This window comes from Squalius cephalus (genome assembly GCF_949319135.1).
Source record: "Squalius cephalus genome assembly, chromosome: 11".
NCBI classification, from domain to species: Eukaryota; Metazoa; Chordata; class Actinopteri; order Cypriniformes; family Leuciscidae; genus Squalius; species Squalius cephalus.
In genome coordinates this window covers 31,559,453-31,579,114 of record NC_137132.1, presented here as the reverse complement: position 1 = coordinate 31,579,114, position 19,662 = coordinate 31,559,453, and the positions used below count along the sequence as shown (strand labels likewise).

At 43.7% G+C, this 19,662-nt stretch overlaps 1 protein-coding gene across 1 annotated transcript; it reads left to right on the top strand.

Annotated features, from left to right (window-relative positions):
- Positions 1-9,772: 9,772 nt before the first annotated feature.
- Positions 9,773-10,720, top strand: LOC307167863 (olfactory receptor 11H6-like; the record flags this gene model as incomplete). Its single annotated transcript, XM_079887167.1, has 1 exon — positions 9,773-10,720. One exon carries the CDS (start codon positions 9,773-9,775, stop codon positions 10,718-10,720), a length of 948 nt encoding a protein of 315 aa, XP_079743293.1.
- Between the last annotated feature and the right edge of the window lie 8,942 nt (positions 10,721-19,662).

Genomic DNA, 19,662 nt, shown 5'->3' with positions numbered 1-19,662 from the left:
GTTGTGCACCCCTGGTCTATGCGACTTACCTGATCAGACATTATTTTCTGTTTACTTTTTGTGCAATTCATTTATTAATTGGATGTCTTCTAGACTTTTGCGACAGTGCTGCGGCGCTTGTGGCCTCTAGGGGCGCTAGACGTGAAAGTTACAGGTCTAGCGCCCCTAGCGCCGCAAAAGTTCCGCGTTGTGGCTTTAAGTAAAGATCATGTTCCATGAAGATATTTTGTAAATTTTCTACCGTAAATATATACAACATTTATTTTTCTGAGTGAATGCAGCACAATCGCACACATAAATGGACAACTTTAAAGGCAATTTTCTCAATGTTTAGATGTTTTTGCACCCTCAGATTACAGATTTTCAAATAGCTGTATCTCTGCCAAATATTGTCCTATCCTAACAAACAATACATCAATGGAAAGCTTTATTCAACTTTCAGAAGATGTATGAATCTTAATTTAAAAAAATCTACCCATTGTGACTGGTTTTGTGAGCCAGGGTCAGATACGTGCAGAAAACTATAAGATCGCTTATAAAACCAAAGGGTTTACATTGTTCACGAGTTCACACTTACATATCAGATAGACAATCAGATAGACTAAAGGGGTGGGCGGGGGGTCGTGTTTGTTGTTGTTTAAAAGACTCAAATAATTAAAGTATTAAAAGGGAATTAAGGGAATAAAAAAACGTGAACGTGATTGGAAATACCCGGCCTGGAGAGCTCTTGCAGCATCTGACGGGAATTCAATACTCACGGAATCGGACGAGTAAGCATTGCCGGCAGTCGAATGCAGAAAAGTAGTTACTCGACCGGGAGGACTCTCGCTGCATCCGACGGGAGTTCAATTCTCGCGGCATCGGATGGGTAAGCCCTGCCTGCGGTCGAACAAGAATAGAATTTGGCCTTTTTCCCCCCGCTGTCGACAGGTAAAGGTTTGGTGCAAGTGCATGGTAATTTAAGGGAGTGGATAGGGTGGGCTGTAGTGTCGTGTGCGTAGGCTGGTTAGCAAATGAGGGTTTGGTGAGCTTTTTTGATGTGGAACCGATTGGACCTGATGTAGCTTTTGAAGGCATCTGATTACTATTGTCAGAGAGCTTGGATCTCCTGCTGGGAGAGGTCTTTTTGAGCTGCTGTGGTTGCTGCCCTGATGCTAAAAGAGTGACTGGATTTTTTTTTTTCTGTGGGGACACCAGATTGTAGGAGAACAGATTTGAGGTGTTTTTGGAACCTTGTTCCAAAATGTGTAACCGGGTGGTTGGACTCACCTATGAATAGAGGATCGAAAGGGGATTTAGTCTGAGAGCTTCTGAATTGAAGGTAGGAAAAAAGAGAGTGATATCATTTTAGCTCAAATATAATTATTAATGAATTTTATATGGAATTTTGACAATCACTTATTTATGAGGTTTTAAGAAAATGAAATGATTAAATCCCAATTTTCAAGCAATATATGCACTTTCTAAGACCTAACCTGAATGAAACATCAATCATTCATTTAACCCTTCTATCATTTCTTACTCCTAGGGGGAGTTATAAAATTGTATGACCATGAAAAAAACTAAAAAACTAACTCAAAAACTATTGAGTTATTGACTGAAGCTTTGCGGCAAAACTTAACTTAGAAAGCGAGACTCTCAACGGAAAGAAAATAAACTAAGTAAAGAAGGAAAAGAAAAATAAGAGAGACGAGAGTAGTTAGGTGGCTTGCATGATGCTGTTTGGTCTCAATCTCCGTCTTAACCTATTTTACCAGTCTTAACCAATTTTACCGGCCTTAACCCAATGCTTTGTTTGGGTCTTTAGTTTTTAAACGCAGATGTTTGTCCAACCCCTAGAGTAGTTCTGACCAAATAGGTATCATCTTTATTTCCGCTCGCATAAATTGCATGCTCTCTTATAAAATTAGCTCTCAATAATGAGGTAATGGAGTTGGGTATTGGTCAACCAATATAGAGTTGGGTATTGGTCTACTTGTAATAATCTGGTGCCTATTACAAATCTGGTGCCTATTACACGTCAAACTAATATTGCTGTGGGGAAAAGTAAGACTGTTAAGTTAGCACTTTTTAACATTCGGTCACTTAAAAATAAATCACTTCTAGTCAGCGACTTAATAACCACAAACAACCTAGATTTTATGCTTCTAAATGAAACCTGGCTAGAAGACAGCTGCAGTGCAACAATCCTCAATGAAACAGCCCCTCCTAACTTTACTTTTATGAGTGTCTGCAGAGCTGTTAAGAGAGGTGGGGGTCTAGCTGCTCTTTTTAAAGATATCTATCAATGTAAGCAAATATCATTTGGGAATTACCTGTCTTTCGAATATCTGGGTATTGTGTTAAAAGGTGCTCCACGCATTTTACTTATCATTATTTACAGGCCTCCAAAATACTCTCCAGCCTTCGCTGAGGACTTTACAGAACTGTTATCAAAAATTACCTCAGAGTTTGACTGTTTTGCCATTGCTGGGGATTTTAACATTCACATAGATATTGCAGAAAACAATATGGCAAAAGAAATCAAAACTGTTTTAAAAACATTTGGGGCCCTATTTTAACGATCTGAAACGCAAGTGTCAACGCGCAAAGCGCAAGTAACTTTGTGGGCGGGTCTTGGCGCTGTTGCTATTTTCCCGGCGGGATAAATGACTCTTGCGCCAGGCGCAAATCTAAAATGGGTTGGTCTGAAGAGCTTCATTATTCATAGGTGTGGTTTGGGCGTAACGTGAAATAAACCAATCAGAGCGTCATCTCACATTCCCTTTAAGAGCAGGCGCGCTTGTTCTAAAGCGGATTCCTATTATAACGGCGAGTTTGCCAGACGCACGCGAGGAGCGGTTCACAGCCGAGGAGAGCAACGCTCTCGTCAGGGACGTTGGGGATGGAGAAACCCACCCAAATTAACTTCGGTTAAAAAGGCGTATGATAATTTGGGTAAATGTGTAAGCTAGATGTATGCTTTTATAATAAATTATCTATCTATCTATCTATCTATCTATCTATCTATCGTAATAATGTATGATTTGCAAAAATGAAAACTGCTGCTTCTGTGTAGATGAGAGAATCAAAGTGTATGCGCGTTGTGCACACGCTACATTGATTATGGCCAAGCATGCGCCCTTAAAATAGCATATGAATAACATGCGCAACGCGCCACTGACTTTAAACCATTTTTTCCTGGTTAGTGGCGCAACTGTTTTCTAAACCTGCAAAATAGCATGAAGGAACGTTTGCGCTGGAACACGCCTCCTTTTTTGCGCTGAACCGCCCAGGGAGCGCAAGTTCATTCCCTAGTTTAGCGACGTGCTTCTGTGGAGGAAAAAACGCGCTTTGCGCGGGTGCAAAATAGGAATGATACATGCGTCGGTGTACAAAGTCAATTGTGCTGGGTGCAAGATAGGGCCCATTATCTGACTCAGCATGTACATGGACCCACACACAATCGTGGACACACTCTAGATTTACTTATCAGTAAGGGTCTAAACATTTCATCGATTGTTATTAAGGATGTAGCACTGTCTGATCATTTCAGTATTTTCTTTGATATATTGATCTCTCCTGCCACTGAAGCTAGATCTGTGTCTGTCAAGAAGAGATGCTTAAATGAGAACACTAGTGTACTATTTATGAAGGCTATATCCTTAACACCAAGCATATCTGCAGACTCTGTTGATTTTCTCCTTGATTCTTTTAACTCAAAAGTTAAAAGTGTAATTGATGAAATTGCTCCTGTTAAAGTCAGGAAGAAGAGTGGCAGACAAAAAGCACCTTGGAGAAACTCAACAACAGTGCAAAATATGAAAAGACAATGCAGAAAAGCAGAGCGCATGTGGCAGAAGACAAAACTTGTAGTCCATTATAACATCTACAAAGACACCATCCATGCTTTCAATATGGAACTAGGCAAAGCTAGACAGACTTTCTTCTCAAATATTATAAACAGTAATTTAAACAACACACACACTCTTTTTGCTACTGTAGAGAGACTGACAAACCCCCCAAATCAGATCCCCAGTGAAATGCTCTCAGACAGCAAGTGCAGTGAGTTTGCTTCTTTCTTCTCTGAGAAAATCAATAATATCAGAAAGGTGATCAGCACATCCTTGAGTTGCTCTGGGGTCAGTCAGATCAGACCACCTCTGAAAGTAGTTACTATGTCTGATTTCAAAGAAATTGATGGCAAAATTTTGGAAGAAACCGTATAGCACCTTAAAACATCAACCTGCGCTCTTGACACACTTCCCACGTCATTTTTCAAAACTGTGTTAAACAGTTTAGAAGCAGATCTTCTAGAAGTGGTAAATGCCTCACTTCTCTCTGGGAGTTTTCCAAACTGCAGTTGTCAAGCCCCTCCTGAAAAAGAACAATCTGGATAAGACCATATTAAGCAACTATAGGCCGATTTCAAATCTTCTTTTCATAGGCAAGATCATTGAAAAAGTTGTCTTCAATCAGCTGAACAAATTCTTATGCTCGAATGAATACTTTGGCAATTTTCAATCTGGTTTCCGACCACACCACAGCACAGAGACAGCGCTCATAAAGATAATAAACAATATTCGCTTAAATACTGATTCAGGCAAATTATCAGTGCTGGTACTACTCAACCTCAGTGCGGCATTTGACACTGTTGATAATAACATACTTCTTGACAGGCTGGAAAACTGGGTGGGGCTTTCTGGGATAGTCCTAAAATGGTTCAGGTCATACTTAGATGGGAGAGGTTATTATGTGAGTATAGGAGACCATAAGTCTGAGTGGACATCCATGACATGCGGAGTCCCTCAAGGCTCAATTCTTGCGCCACTCCTGTTCAACCTGTATATGCTCCCAATGAGCCAAATAATGAGAAAGAACCAAATTGCTTACCACAGCTATGCAGACGACACACAGCTCTACTTAGCCCTATCGCCTAACGATTACAGCCCCATTGACTCCCTGTGCCAATGCATTAATGAAGTCAACAGTTGGATGTGTCAAAAATTTCTTCAGTTAAACAAAGACAAAACTGAAGTCATTGCGTTTGGAAACAAAGATGAAGTTTTCAAGGTGAACGCATACCTTCTCTCTAGGGGTCAAACAACAAAAAATCAAGTCAGAAACCTTGTTGTGACACTAGAGTCAGACCTTAGTTTCAGTAGTCATGTCAAAGCAATAACTAAATCAGCATACTATCATCTGAAAAATATTGCAAGAATTAAATGCTTTGTTTCCAGACAAGACTTAGAGAAACTTGTGCATGCTTTCATCACCAGCAGGGTGGATTATTGTAATGGATTCCTCACTGGCCTTCCCAAAAAGACCATAAGACAGTTGCAGCTCATACAGAACGCTGCTGCCAGGATTCTGAGCAGAACCAGGAAATATGAACATATCACACCAGTCCGCAAGTCTTTACACTGGCTCCCAGTTAGATTTAGGATTGATTTTAAAGTATTATTACTGGTATATAAATCATTCAATGGCCTAGGACCTCAATATATTGCAGATATGCTCACTGAATATAAACCCAACAGATCACTCAGATCATTAGGATCATATCAGCTAGAAATACCAAGGGTTCACTCTAAGCATGGCGAGTCCGCTTTTAGCTATTATGCCAGCCGCAACTGGAACCAGCTTCCAGAGGAGATCAGATGTGCTCCTACAGTAGTCACATTCAAATCCAGACTCAAAACACATCTGTTTAGCTGTGCATTTACTGAATGAGCACTGTGCCAATGTTCGTCCGACTGTACTGTACTGTATTTTATTTTTTATTTTTCTAAACTGTTTTAATTATTCTTATTTCTTTTTATTATTTTTAATTTCTTCTATGTAAAGCACTTTGAATTGCCATTGTGTATGAAATGTGCTATATAAATAAACTTGCCTTGCCTTGCCTTGCCTACCTCCAGAGCCAGCTGGCTGAATTTCTAAAGCAGCTTTGATTTTTAGACCCGAGAATGTACTTAGCAGTTATGATAAACTGATCACATGAGGGGCATGAAGAAGCAAATCAGCGATCTTGATAAAATCCCCCAAAGCTGACTGTGGGGGCTGCATCTGTGAACAGTTGGATATTGACGGGGAACGAAATGAGATTGTTGTAGAAAAAAGATAAGCCATTCCAATGTTTTAGGAAGGTAATCCATAACTTGAGTTTGTGGCTTGTGAGTTTTTGATTTTGAAATTTGATCCTCTAGCGCATGGAGCAAAGACACAAGTGAAAGAAGATGCGAGATGAAGGGACAGCCTTGTGGAATTATGTGCATTGTGAAGTTTAAGTGGCCAAGCAGGGGTAGGAGTTCGCGTTTGGAGCAAATTGGGCTGTCTATGAGAAAAGGATTATTATGGGCACATTTTTTTCTCCTGGGTGATGCGGATCCCGAGCTTAGGAAAATGTATGCTTAGGATATGCGCAGCTGGTATAGCTTTGGAGGCAAGACAATTAAAATCGTTGAGCAGGTGAATAAGGTGAGGAATTGCATAGTTCTTAGACAAAATCCAGCAAACAGCTTCTGATAACATGTCAAAAATCTTGGGGTTGCTTTTGCATCCGAAAGTTGCACCCAACGCCAGCATACCACAAATAAGTGCCATGAATCCGGATGGATAGGCATCACCTTGATGGCAGAAGTGATGTCGATTTTGGCGAGCCAAGAGTCAAGCGTCATGTTTTTTTTATGTCAGTGAAATGAGGCGTTTTTTGGAAATGGTCAACCACCTTGGTAAATTCTTACCATATATGACTGATAAAACACAACCACTCAGAGATTTATTGAGAAAGTTCAACATGTGGGTCTGGGGGTCACAACAACAAGAGGCCTTTGAGATTATCAAAGAGGAACTGACAACACCTCCAGGTTTGGCACTGTATGATACAAACAAGGATACAGTTGTTTCTGCAGATGCCCCTTCATATGGGCTGGGAGCTGTTCTCCTTCAGAAGCAAGCAGACAACGTATGGAAACCTGTGGCATATGCTTCAAAGTCTCTCAGTTGTACGGAGCAGCGATACGCGCAAATAGAGAAGGAGACGCTGGCCACATGGGCCTGTGAGAGGTTTACTGAGTTTCTCATTGGGGAAAATGTCCACATCGAGATGGATCATAAATCCCTAGTTCCTCTGCTTAGCTCAAAGAAATTGGATGAACTCCCTCCACGTATTCAGCGGCTTCGTATGCATCTTATGAGGTTCTCATACACCATATCGCATGTGGCTGGCAAAAACATTGCGACAACAGATGTGTTGTCTAGAGCTCCCATGAGCAGTGTGGCAAAAGGGCTTTCCGAAGAAGATGCCAATTTGTATGCTGACTCTGTCATGGCAAGTTTACCGGCTACAGAAAAAGACTAAGAGAGATCCAAGAACACCAAGACAATGATTCCATACTCCAGCAGCTAAAGAAATACTGTGTGGAAGGATGGCCAGACAAATTCTCCACTGACAAAGCTCTACAGCCTTACTTGTCATTCTCAGGAGAGAATTTCGTTCTGTGCAAAATGGACTATTATTGAATGGAATCAGGATTGTAATTCCAACGTCACTCCGAGCTGAGATACTGAAGAAACTGCATGAGGGACATCTTGGCGTAACAATGTGCAGGGAGAGAGGTAAACAGTCAGTTTGGTGGCCGGGGCTCAGTAAAGCGCTAACAAAAATGAGAACTGTGACAAGTGCACGTGAGAGAACAAATCTCAGAGAAACAATGCTGCCTACTGAATTTCCGACAAGGCCGTGGTCCACAGTAGGAGCAGATCTGTTTTAAAAAGACAACAAGCAGTACTTGGTCATTGTGGACTACTTTTCTAGGTTATTTGAGTTGCTAACGTCGATGACTTCGGAAGCAGTGGTTGAAGACTTCAAATCCATCTTTGCACATCATGGAGTCCCAGAGGTGGTGCGCTCGGACAATGGGCCACAGTTTGCTTCGGAGTGTTTCTGTATGTTTTCACAGGGGTTTGACTGGGGTTTCAACCAAGTGACGTCGAGAGTCCTCATTTTCCACAAAGAAACGGAGAGGCGGAGCGAGCTGTGAGGACAATCAAGAACCTCCTCAAAAAATCAAGTGATCCCTACCTTGCACTTATGGCTTACCGAGCATCTCCTCTTGCCAATGGATACAGTCCTGCCGAGCTCCTCATGGGAAGGAAAATAAGGACACTAGTTCCTGTGATTCCGTCTCAGCTCAGTCCAAAAATTTGACCAAAGACACAAAGCACATGACATGAGCATTTGCAACCAGGTGAACATGTATGGGTCAAAGACACTAAGGAAATGGGTATTGTTGTATCTACTGCTGGCACACCCAGATCTTACCTTGTAGAAACAACCAGAGGTACATTGAGGAGAAACAGATTTCACCTCTCACCAACTCCAAAAACTCCTGTGACATATTCTGATCTTCCAGACCTGACAGATATACATGCATCTCCACTCTCTGCAAGTTCAACTGTCACGCCATAAATTCAGAATGTATGTCAACAGACTTCACAATGTTCAAGACGATATCCTTTCAGGATTAGAGCTCCTCCTGGGTATCTAAAGGACTTTGAATGTAGTTAGAGATACCCCGGATAAATACTGAGTGGTCAATGGGGCAGAATAATCCCCACACTCAGTTGAAGGTTTTGGGTAGTCTACCCCATCCTTCTAGTCTAGAGAAAAATAATAATAATACAGAACATGTTTTGCTGTCATTTGTTTGTATGAAGAAAAAAACCATTGTGGTATTGTTAACATTTAACAAAATTGTTATTTAGACTACATTGCGTAAGCATGGTAATTGGCTAATAAGCATTCTTCATCGCAAGTTTATTTTGCTCCCCTAAAGAATGAAAAGAGAAGGAGCCTTATTTGGAAAGGAGGATGTATCAGGCTATGTATGGTAGCATTAGAATGCATTGGAAATGTGAGGAAAAAATATATAGTGTGTGTTACAGTACTTGTGTTCAGAAAAAATAAAGGTTATCAGAAGTCATGGCTGGCTGTCGTATCGTCCTCCATTAGAAAGGTTATCGTTGTACCTATTAAACAACTGAACCGAATTAACTGTTTACTTATGCTTAACTAATGATTAATAGCGTGCAGTTATTATAAAGTGTTACTAAAAAAAAAAATGTATATGTATTGTATTTGAGTTGGGGTTAGTTAATTCCAGTTGTATAGAACATCACTATTAAGGCCCATCATAGAAAATGTAAATGTTCTCACGTATTGCCTTATTTTTACTAATAAAAATATTTGTTCATTGCATTGTAAGTGCCGGCTAACAACATAATAGAACATTTTTAAATAAATTTGTAAAGAATTGTATTATATATTACAAGTTTCATATTTTATGCACTGTTGGAACTGATGTATTGACAGGAAAATGGTTGGTAAATTTAAAAGACAGGTAATGCTTGCAAATCTATTTGCGGGTATAGTTTGGCAGTTATTTCAAATTAAGGGTCAAAAAGCCTTTAGAGAGCTTGTTAACACTGCTTTTAATGTTTGTGGTCAAGGCAATTGGCATGAGACCAGTGTCCATAAATAGCAAACCAAATCAAACTTTTAGGGAGCACAATGGGAAACATGGCAACAGAGGAGATGGTAAGGTATTGTCACTAAACTGGCAATGTGCTACTGTAATAGTTGGCTTTTTTTTCCATCTACAGACAGCCTAGCTAAGGACAATTCAAATTGTCTTAAATTCATAAAAATAACTTTCTATGTCTAATTAGCTTACCAATGACTTAAATATAATATAAAGAAAATCTACATAATAACTGCATATCCTTCCAGATGCAGCCATCACTGGAGAATGTGTCCAGTGTCTTAGTATTTACACTCTCTGGTCTGAATGTAACAATGGAAAACAGATTTGTGTTTTTTTCTTTCACTGCACTGTTTTATCCCCTTATGGTGTTTTGTAATGTAACTGTAATTTTCACCATCATACTACATAAGAAGTTTCATGAGCCGATGTATGTATTTTTATGTAATCTCTGCATAAATGGACTTTTTGGCACCTCTGGATTCTATCCTAAATTCATGTATGATTTATTAGCACACGATCATGTGATTTCTTATACTGGATGTCTGATTCAAATATTTGTAATTTATTCATCTACTGCGTGTGACTTTTCAACATTAACAGTGATGGCATATGACAGGTATTTGGCAATATGTAGACCACTTGAGTATCATTCAATAATGACCAATCAGATGGTTTTTAAATGTATCCTTTACTGCTGGCTGGCTCCATTTTTTTGCTTGTCTATTCTAATTATTTTAACATCTAGACTCACCTTGTGTGGCTCTACTATTGAAAAGTTATTCTGTGAGATTTGGGCAGTTGCAAAACTTTCTTGTTTTTCTACAACTGTAAATAATGTGTTTGGGTACATTGTTATTCTTGCATATTTTGGACATACAGTATTCATATTTTGCTCATACATTCACCTGATTAGAAAGTGCATAAAGTCAATAGAGGGCAGGCACAAATTCATGCAAACATGTGTGCCACATCTGGTTTCATTGATCAATGTGACTGTTGCTTTTCTGTTTGATGTAATGTACAGTCGTTATGGCTCAAAGAATGTGCCTCAAGGTGTGCGTAATTTCATGGCCCTGGAATTCTTACTTGTACCACCTATTTTAAATCCACTTATTTATGGACTAAATCTGACAACAATACGCCAGCAAGTTATGAGAATGTTTTTCAAGAAACAAGTGGGAATATCTGAGTGAATATTTTATCAAAAGTCGTTATGCTTTATGTGTTTTAGAATGAGTGTGACACTTTTTTTTAAAGAATATCTGAAATATTTAGAAGATTTATTTAATGGACATTGTTCATTTATTATTGAGAACATAATGAGACAATAAGTCACAAGAGGTTGCACGTTATAATGATTTTACCATGATTGAGGGGTATTTTTAGGTATGAAATGGGTAACACTTTACAATAATGGTCCATAATTAATAAGTAACTATGCAGAAAGTAATGCAGGATTAATGAGTAGTACTACGTTAACACTTCAGCTACTACTATTAACTAATATAGAAACAAGCTTAACTAATCAGTAAGTAATATCGAATTTAGGACTAAGATAGTCCCTTATTAGGTAATTAATAATTACTTAATGAGATTGGCATCATTAAGAACTAATATGTAATTATGACAAATTAGAAAGAATTACTAAATAATTACTAATGACAACATTATAGTGTCTTTAAAATATTGGTCCAGATCACTAGTAGTTTTTTAAGATTGTCTTTGTGTTTACTCAGAACATGGTCATAAAATGCATCACTATCAACTCAAGTGTTACCTTCAATGACTACTAGTAATCTGGACCATTATTTTGAAGTCAAAAATATGTTTTCACTTTGAAATAATGGTCTAGATCAATAGTAGTTCCTGCATAGTGACTAGGTAACACTTGAGGAATTAGTGATGCATTTTATGACTATATATTCAGAGTAAACATGATGACCGATTATGTCTCACGCACACGATCATGTTCTTTATAATTTGTTAGTTAGTTAACAGTTATTAATGAGGCTAATCTCATTAAAGGAGAAGTTCACTTTTAAAATGAAAATTCTGTCATCATATACTCACCCTCATGTTGTTTCAAAGCTGTATGAATTTCTTTCTTATGCTGAACAGAAAGGAAGATATTTAGAAGAATATCAGTAACCAGACAGTTTTTGGGTCCCAATGACTTCCATAGTATATTTTTTTCCTACTATGGAAGTCATTGGGACCCAAAAACTGTCTGGTTACTGATATTCTTCTAAATATCTTCCTTTCTGTTCAGCATAAGAAAGAAATTCATACAGCTTTGAAACAACATGAGGGTGAGTATATGATGACAGAATTTTCATTTTAAAAGTGAACTTCTCCTTTAAGTAATTGTTGGTTACCTAATAAGGAACTATCTCCTAAATTTGATATTACTTACTCATTAGTTAAGCTTGTTTCTATATTAGTTAATCGTATAGTAGCTGAAGTGTTAATGTAATAATACTCATTAGTATTGTATTACTTTCTGCATACACTGTACAAAATCGGTAAAAGTCGCTGTAAAATAACTGTAATCTACTGGCAGCTGTGGTTGCCAGCAATGTACTGTTAATTCACAGCCCTTTACCGTTAATTTACAGCTCTCCATTTTTACAGTATGTTACTGTAAAAATGCCATGGAAGGTAACTTGTATCATTTGGGAAACCGATTGCTTCAAACAGTTCGAGTTCAAAAACTAGTATTTATACTGATAGTACTGTGAACTGTCTTCATTTGAGTCCACTGAAAATTAATATCTCTCAATATAAAATTGCAAACACCTAATGTGTAATAATGAATTCATTAAAAACATGACTTTAACTAAAATCTTTGCAGGTTGTCACTGCATCAGCAACTACACAGTTAGTGCTTTTAAATAAAGCAACAGGCAGCATAACATCAGTGTTTCTCTGCTCATCACTGACTGAAGCACAGGCTCTACTCTCCAGCACAATCGTGACCCACAAAACTAATTAATAAAACTAACAGATCTCTCCTATATCATCTTTTGCAAAAACACATAAAACACTTCAGTTTAATATTTACTCTCCTTATCAGTTATTGACTTCACATAACTTTTTTCAATGAACTTTTACTAATATTTCAGTGAAATTAACAGTTACATTTAACAGTATATTACTTTGTTGTTCCTTGATTTTACGGTAATCTACTGGCAGCTGGGTTACCAGTAAATTGCTGTTATTCTAGTTTTATGCCTTAAATTAATTTACAGTTGATTACTGTCAAATGATGCTTTACTCTGTTTTTTTTTTTTTTTTTAACCCTTTTAACCCCACTGCAAAATCTTCAGTTTTAAATGGACAATTGTATGTCCACACTACAGAGTGTAGGAGTAACACTGAAGCAGTGTTGAAGTTAATGATATAATTCTGTGATTAATTAACTGATGATTGATCATTAGGGATGAACAACTAATGTTAACAAGCAGAATCACTGAAGGACAGAGGAACAACAAGAAGATAAAAAAGCGAAACACACGAACTACAACTGACTTTAGCCACAGAAGACATTAAAGCTCTCAAGATCTCAGCAGAGGAGGATTAAACAACTCCAAAAAATAGCATTACCAGCTTCACTTATTACTAACCAGATTGACTTTATTTTTTTAATTTTTTTTATGCGTCTACAGAAATTCCTATTGAGAATTAAAAGAGGTTTAGATGTTGTTTTGTTTCATTTGATATTACCATTATGGTGATCAGTGTTTTCTTTAGTTGGGCTCTTGACCCTTGACTTTAACATTAGTTTTTCTTTGGCTGCTGTAACTGTGTGTTCCCTTTCAGTCGCTCACGTTCGACGTAACGTCGACGTGACGACGTAATTGGGATCACTTCAGGGAGCCCTATCAACTTCGAGTGTCTACAGAACGAGCCAATGAACGTTGGCGTGCGTGAACGCGTCACGCGCCCCCGCCCCGCCGCGCGGGTATAAACAGGAAGCGGGCGCACGCACACATTGTCTTTCACTTCGGAGCCGAGCTTTCGTGAGACTTCGGTCTACAAAGAAATCAGCCCTTGAAGACTTCAAAGAGATCTACTCTCTGCCTACAGTGTTGATGTGACGGCGCGATCAGCGGTGGCCGCGAGCATTGCAGCTCACAACTGCTGTTTTCACAGCACTATTGTTCTGTGTTTGTGTGTGTGTGTGTGTCGGTTCGGTGGGCGTTTCCTTGTGTGTTCATTCACTCCGCGGCTACCCCTGGGTGCCTCAGCACTGAGAGAGTATTTTTCAACCTTTTTTGTTTTTACTAAAAGAGCAAGATGTCATTCCGCTTGTGCGTTTCTGGATGCCGTCGTTCACTGGCGCCAGCAGATGGCCACAATAGTTGCCTCTCGTGTTTGGGCATTCAACGCGCTGAGGCAGCTTTTGTGGATAGTTCATGTTCTCATTGCGGGAATATGACTATCTCAGCGCTAAGATAGAGACTCGCTTACCTCAAGGGAGGTGCAGTCCCCTCGCCTATGCCCCGATCTAGTGTTTATTCTGCCCCGCAGAATAGACCTACTTCGGCGCATGACCAGGGTGATCTGAGGATTACCGTGAGGGCTTCCCCGTCGAGTCAACCTCCGCGGGCCCCTCACGCCTCACAAGCGCTGCTGCCACGGGAGCCCCTTAGTGAACGTCTTGGTCCTTCTCCGGAACGACCAGCCGTTTCCTTTGGGGCTCCTCCTGACGACCAGATGTCGATCGCAGCATCGGAGGGGGAGCTTTAGGAGCTTTAGCTTTAGCATGGCGCTCTTGCAGGTCCACCAGGCCCAGGCGCTCATGGACATGAACGAGGGTGGTTCTGACCCAGAGCTCCTCCGGGAGCTCCGTGTGGCAACCGACCTCACCCTCCGGGCGACGAAGGAAACCGCACATTCAGTCGGTCAGGCGATGTCCACCTTGGTGGTCCAGGAGCGCCACCTTTGGCTCAACCTGGCGGATATGAGGGACACCGATAAATATCGGTTCCTGGATGCCCCTCTTTCCCAGGCTGGGTTGTTCAGCGACGCGGTCGAGAGCTTTGCCCAACAGTTCTCGGCCGCACAGAAGCAGACGGAGGCCATCCGGCACATCCTGCCCCGGCGGACCGCTGCTGCTCCCACCCATCCGCTGGCCGCAGACCCTCTGTCTACTTGTCGCCGAGGTCGGCCTTCTGCGGCGTCCTCCGCTCCCGCTAAGCCCCAGCAGCAGCAGCAACCATCCAGGCCTCAGCGCGGAGCAAGCCGTAGGTAAGCCGACCCCGCCCGTCCAGGCCGCTGCCAAACCAGGAGGCAAGCGACGGTGCAAACAACCCTGAGACGGGCGGCCCGGAGGTGGATCAAGTTGCTCTTCAGGAGATGGCGAAGGCGCCACTCCTTCCCCCGGTGGAGGGCCGGGCAAAGAATCTTATGTTTCCTTTTCTTTTTGTTCCGCCACTGACCCACGGGTCAGTGGTACCCACATTTTCAAAAAAAGAGCAATTTCTGAAACCTCTGGGCCCCAAGAGGGCGCGCTTGGCAGTCGACGACGCCGCCATGCCTTGTCACTCCCGAGCCCCTCTTTCATCGCCAGCAGGCAGCAGTGGCTGTGTCCTGGACGCACTGACGCCTCCGCACACTCACTCTGCCCTTCGACGGAAGCAGGTATGTGTTGCACCACACACTCAGACCCCACTTCGGGCCGCTGTGCCGTCCGAGTCGGGTCCCTGCATTCCGCCGCGCTGCTCCACCCCGGGTACGTCTGTGGTGCCCTTGGTCCCGCTTGCTCGGTCTCTGGGAGCCTGGTTAACGCTTCCCAGCCCGTCTCGCTGGCTCATCCGTACCATCAGACTCGGCTATGCGATTCAGTTCGCCCGGCGTCCCCCTGCTTTCAAGGGCATCCTGTTCACCAGTGTTCTGGCGGACAATGCCCCTGTGCTCAGGGCAGAGATCGCAGTCCTACTGGCGAAGGACGCGATCGAGCCGGTCCCTCCAGCCGATATGAAGACCGCCTTCTACAGCCCGTACTTCATTGTACCCAAGAAAGGTGGAGGGTTACGACCAATCTTGGACCTGCGCGTCCTGAACCGGTCCCTTCACAGGCTACCGTTCAAGATGCTTTCGCAGAAACGCATTTTCAAATGCATCCGTCCCCAAGATTGGTTTGCAGCGATCGACCTGAAGGACGCGTACTTTCATGTCTCGATTCTCCCTCGACACAGACCGTTTCTTCGCTTTGCGTTCGAGGGACGGGCATATCAGTACAAGGTCTTACCCTTCGGTCTGGCCCTGTCGCCCCGCGTCTTCACGAAAGTCGCAGAGGCGGCCATTGCTCCGATGTGCGAGCGTGGTGTTCGCATCCTCAACTACCTCGATGACTGGCTTATTCTGGCCCAGTCGAGGGAGCAGTTGTGCGAACACAGGGACATGGTGCTCAGTCACCTCAGCCACCTAGGGCTTCGGGTCAACTGGGAAAAGAGCAAACTCACCCCCAGGCAGGGGATCTCTTTTCTCGGTATGGAGTTGGACTCGATCAACATGACAGCGCGCCTCACCGAGGCCCGTGTCCAGTCAGTGTTGAACTGCGTGAGCACGCTCAGACGCAGAACAGCGGCACCACTGAAACTCTTTCAGAGGCTCCTGGGGCATATGGCATCTGCAGCCGCGGTTACGCCGCTCGGATTGCTTCATATGAGGCCGCTCCAACACTGGCTCCACGATCGAGTCCCGAGATGGGCATGGCAGAGCGGCTCGTGCCGGGTCCAAGTGACTTCGCACTGTCGCCAAACTCTCAGCTTGTGGTCGGACCCTTCGTTCCTGCGGGCAGGTGTTCCCCTGGAACAAGTGTCCAGGCACTCTGTGGTCTCCACGGATGCCTCTGCCACCGGCTGGGGGGCCACGTACAACGGGCATCCAGCTTCAGGTCTGTGGACGGGGCCTCAACTGCATTGGCACATCAACTGCCTCGAGTTGTTAGCAGTACATCTTGCGCTGAGCCGCTTCAAAACGCTGCTACTAGGCAAGCATGTACTGGTCCGTACGGACAGCACTGCGACCGTTGCGTACATCAACCGCCAAGGTGGTCTATGCTCCCGCCGCATGTCACAACTCGCCCGCCATCTCCTCCTCTGGAGTCAGAATCATCTGAGGTCGCTTCGTGCCGTTTACTTTCCGGGCCTGCTCAACCGTGCAGCCGACGAGCTCTCACGGCAGCAGGTGCTACCGGGAGAATGGCGACTCCATCCCCAGGTGGTCCAGCTGATTTTCAGGCGCTTCGGGACCGCACAGGTAGATCTGTTTGCCGGACCTGGTAGATCTGTTTGCCGGACCAACCGGACCTGGTTCCCGGAACTAGTGCTCCTCACGACAGCCCCTCTCTGGCCCATTCCTCTGAGAGAGGATCTGCTCTCTCAGAGACGGGGCACCCTATGGCACCCGCGCCCAGACCTCTGGAAACTCCATGTCTGGTCCCTGGACGGGACGCGGAGGTTCTAGGTGACCTACCCCCTGCGGTAGTTGACACCATCACTTCCGCTAGAGCCCCCTCTACGAGGCGCCTCTATGCGTTGAAGTGGAACCTGTTCGTTGACTGGTGCTCTTCTCATGAGGAGAACCCCCGATCTTGCTCGATCAGAGCCGTGCTTTCCTTCCTGCAAGAAGGGTTGGAGCGAAGGCTGTCTCCCTCCACCCTTAAAGTGTATGTTGCCGCTATTGCTGCACATCGCGATGCTGTTGATGGTAAGTCCTTGGGAAAGCATGACCTGATCGCCAGGTTCCTGAGGGGAGCGAGGAGACTGAATCCTCCTCGCCCACTCTCTATACCCTCTTGGGATTTGTCTCTGGTCCTTTCGGCACTTCAGAGACCACCCTTTGAGCCTCTGCAATCAGCTGAGTTAAAAATTCTGTCCTGTAAGGCAGTACTCCTGGTTGCATTGGCCTCTATCAAGAGGGTAGGGGACCTGCATGCATTTTCGGTCGACGAATCGTGCCTAGAATTCGGCCCGGATAACTCTCACGTCATCCTGAGACCCCGGCCCGAATACGTGCCCAAGGTTCCTACCACTCCCTTCCGGGACCAGGTAGTGAACCTGCAAGTGCTGCCTTCGGAGGAGGCAGACCCAGCCCTGGCTTTTCTCTGTCCCGTTTGCGCTCTGCGTCTGTACGTGGACAGAACGCAAAGCCTCAGGACCTCAGATCAGCTCTTCGTCTGTTACGGAGGCCAGCAGAAAGGGAAGGTTGTCTCCAAGCAGAGGATGGCCCACTGGATAGTGGATGCCATCGCCTTGGTTTACGAAGTCCAAGGCGTGCCCTGCCCGCCTGGGTTGAAAGCCCACTCCACTAGGGGTGTCGCTTCTTCCTGGGCGCTGGCACACGGCGCCTCGCTGACAGACATCTGTAGAGCTGCGGGCTGGGCGACACCTAACACGTTCGCTAGGTTTTATAGCTTACGTGTTGAGCCGGTTTCTTCCTGTGTGCTCGCTTCTTCTAGCCGGTAACACCGAAGCTCCCGCTCTAGTGTCGGCGTGCTGCTCCACTCCCTTCCTAGGAACGGATACGTGCGCTTTTTACTCCAAGTCGAGTTCCCCACTTGGCGAACCCTGTGAGTTCCTCCGCACCCCTTCGGCAGTCGGACGTTGCGGAGCGTCCGACGCCAGGTCTAGTGCTTGTATGCTTGTGTAACTTGTGCTAGGCTGGGTTCCATATGTGCGATCCCTGCGGCGATCCCATATGTGTATTCTTCCATGACCAGCTCCCTGCGGTGAGCCCGAGTCTGCTCTGCCGTCACTGTCCGGTGTGTCTCCCCCTTCAGGTGGAGCCACCCCAGTGACATTCCATATGTTGCACTGCCCCCTCGGCCAGTCCATATGTGTATTCTCCACATGTTACCTCCCTTCGGGCAGGATGTGGCTCCGCAGCGTCTTTTCCCATGGAAAGGTACGCTTTCCCAGTGTTATCCAAGAGTTCCACTGTGTGGGGTATAATGGAACAGCATTTGGACTCCCTCTACGCAGGTCTTCCGCCCCAGCAGTTGGGGGTCTGAGAGTCTTGCGTAGGGCGCTGGATGTGGCAGCAACCGTGGCGTTTTCCATGGGATCCCAATTACATCGTCACGTCGAACGTGAGCGACTGAAAGGGAACGTCTCGGTTACTGATGTAACCCTCGTTCCCTGAAGGAGGGAACGGGAGACGTAACGTCCCGTCGCCACCGTTGCTGACCATCGCTGCATGGCCGTCACAAATCTCGGCTCCTCAGCGAAAAATAATGTGTGCGTGTGCCCGCTTCCTGTTTATACCCGCGCGGCGGGGCGGGGGCGCGTGACGCGTTCACGCACGCCAACTTTCATTGGCTCGTTCTGCAGACACTCGAAGTTGATAGGGCTCCCTGAAGTGATCCCAATTACGTCGTCACGTCGACGTTACATCTCCCGTTCCCTCCTTCGGGGAACGAGGGTTACATCAGTAACCGAGACGTTTTTTACACACATTTGTTGTGGCAGAAACAAAGCCAACCAAAATGAGATCAGGTGTTGCTGATTATGATGTAATCACATAACGTTTGGATCACCGATCACATCCCGTCTTTAATCCCTTATCAAAAAAGTGTTGTTTTAATACAGCTTAATTTTATATTTCTACACTGTGAAACTACAGCAAAAGATCAAGCAGTGCTGCGTAATCAATTATGATGGATTTTTTTAAACTCATCAGTCTCTCAAAAACTGTGAACTATGGCTTTAGTTAGACACACACAGACATCAAGAATCAGCCAATGAATCTCAACAATGGTGACAATCAACAAAAAAGATAACATCAAATCTGAACATCACAAAATACGCTACTAAAAGTCAACACAAAACCAACAGCAAAAATAAAAGCAAATAACCAGACAACTCATCTGCATAATTGATTCATGCTGCAATAGATGCTGGGAGTCATGGACGATTGTTTTGTACTATACTGGTACTTGCATTGCAACATGAAACTTATGATTGTCACCATTGTTGAGATTCATAAGTTGATTCTTGATGTCTCTGTGTGTCTGGCTGATCTAAAAGTTCAAAATGTACTTTTTAAAATCCTTCATATTTTCTGGATGTCAAATCACAGTGACACAATAATAATAAAACATCATCCAAATAAATACATTCAACAATAA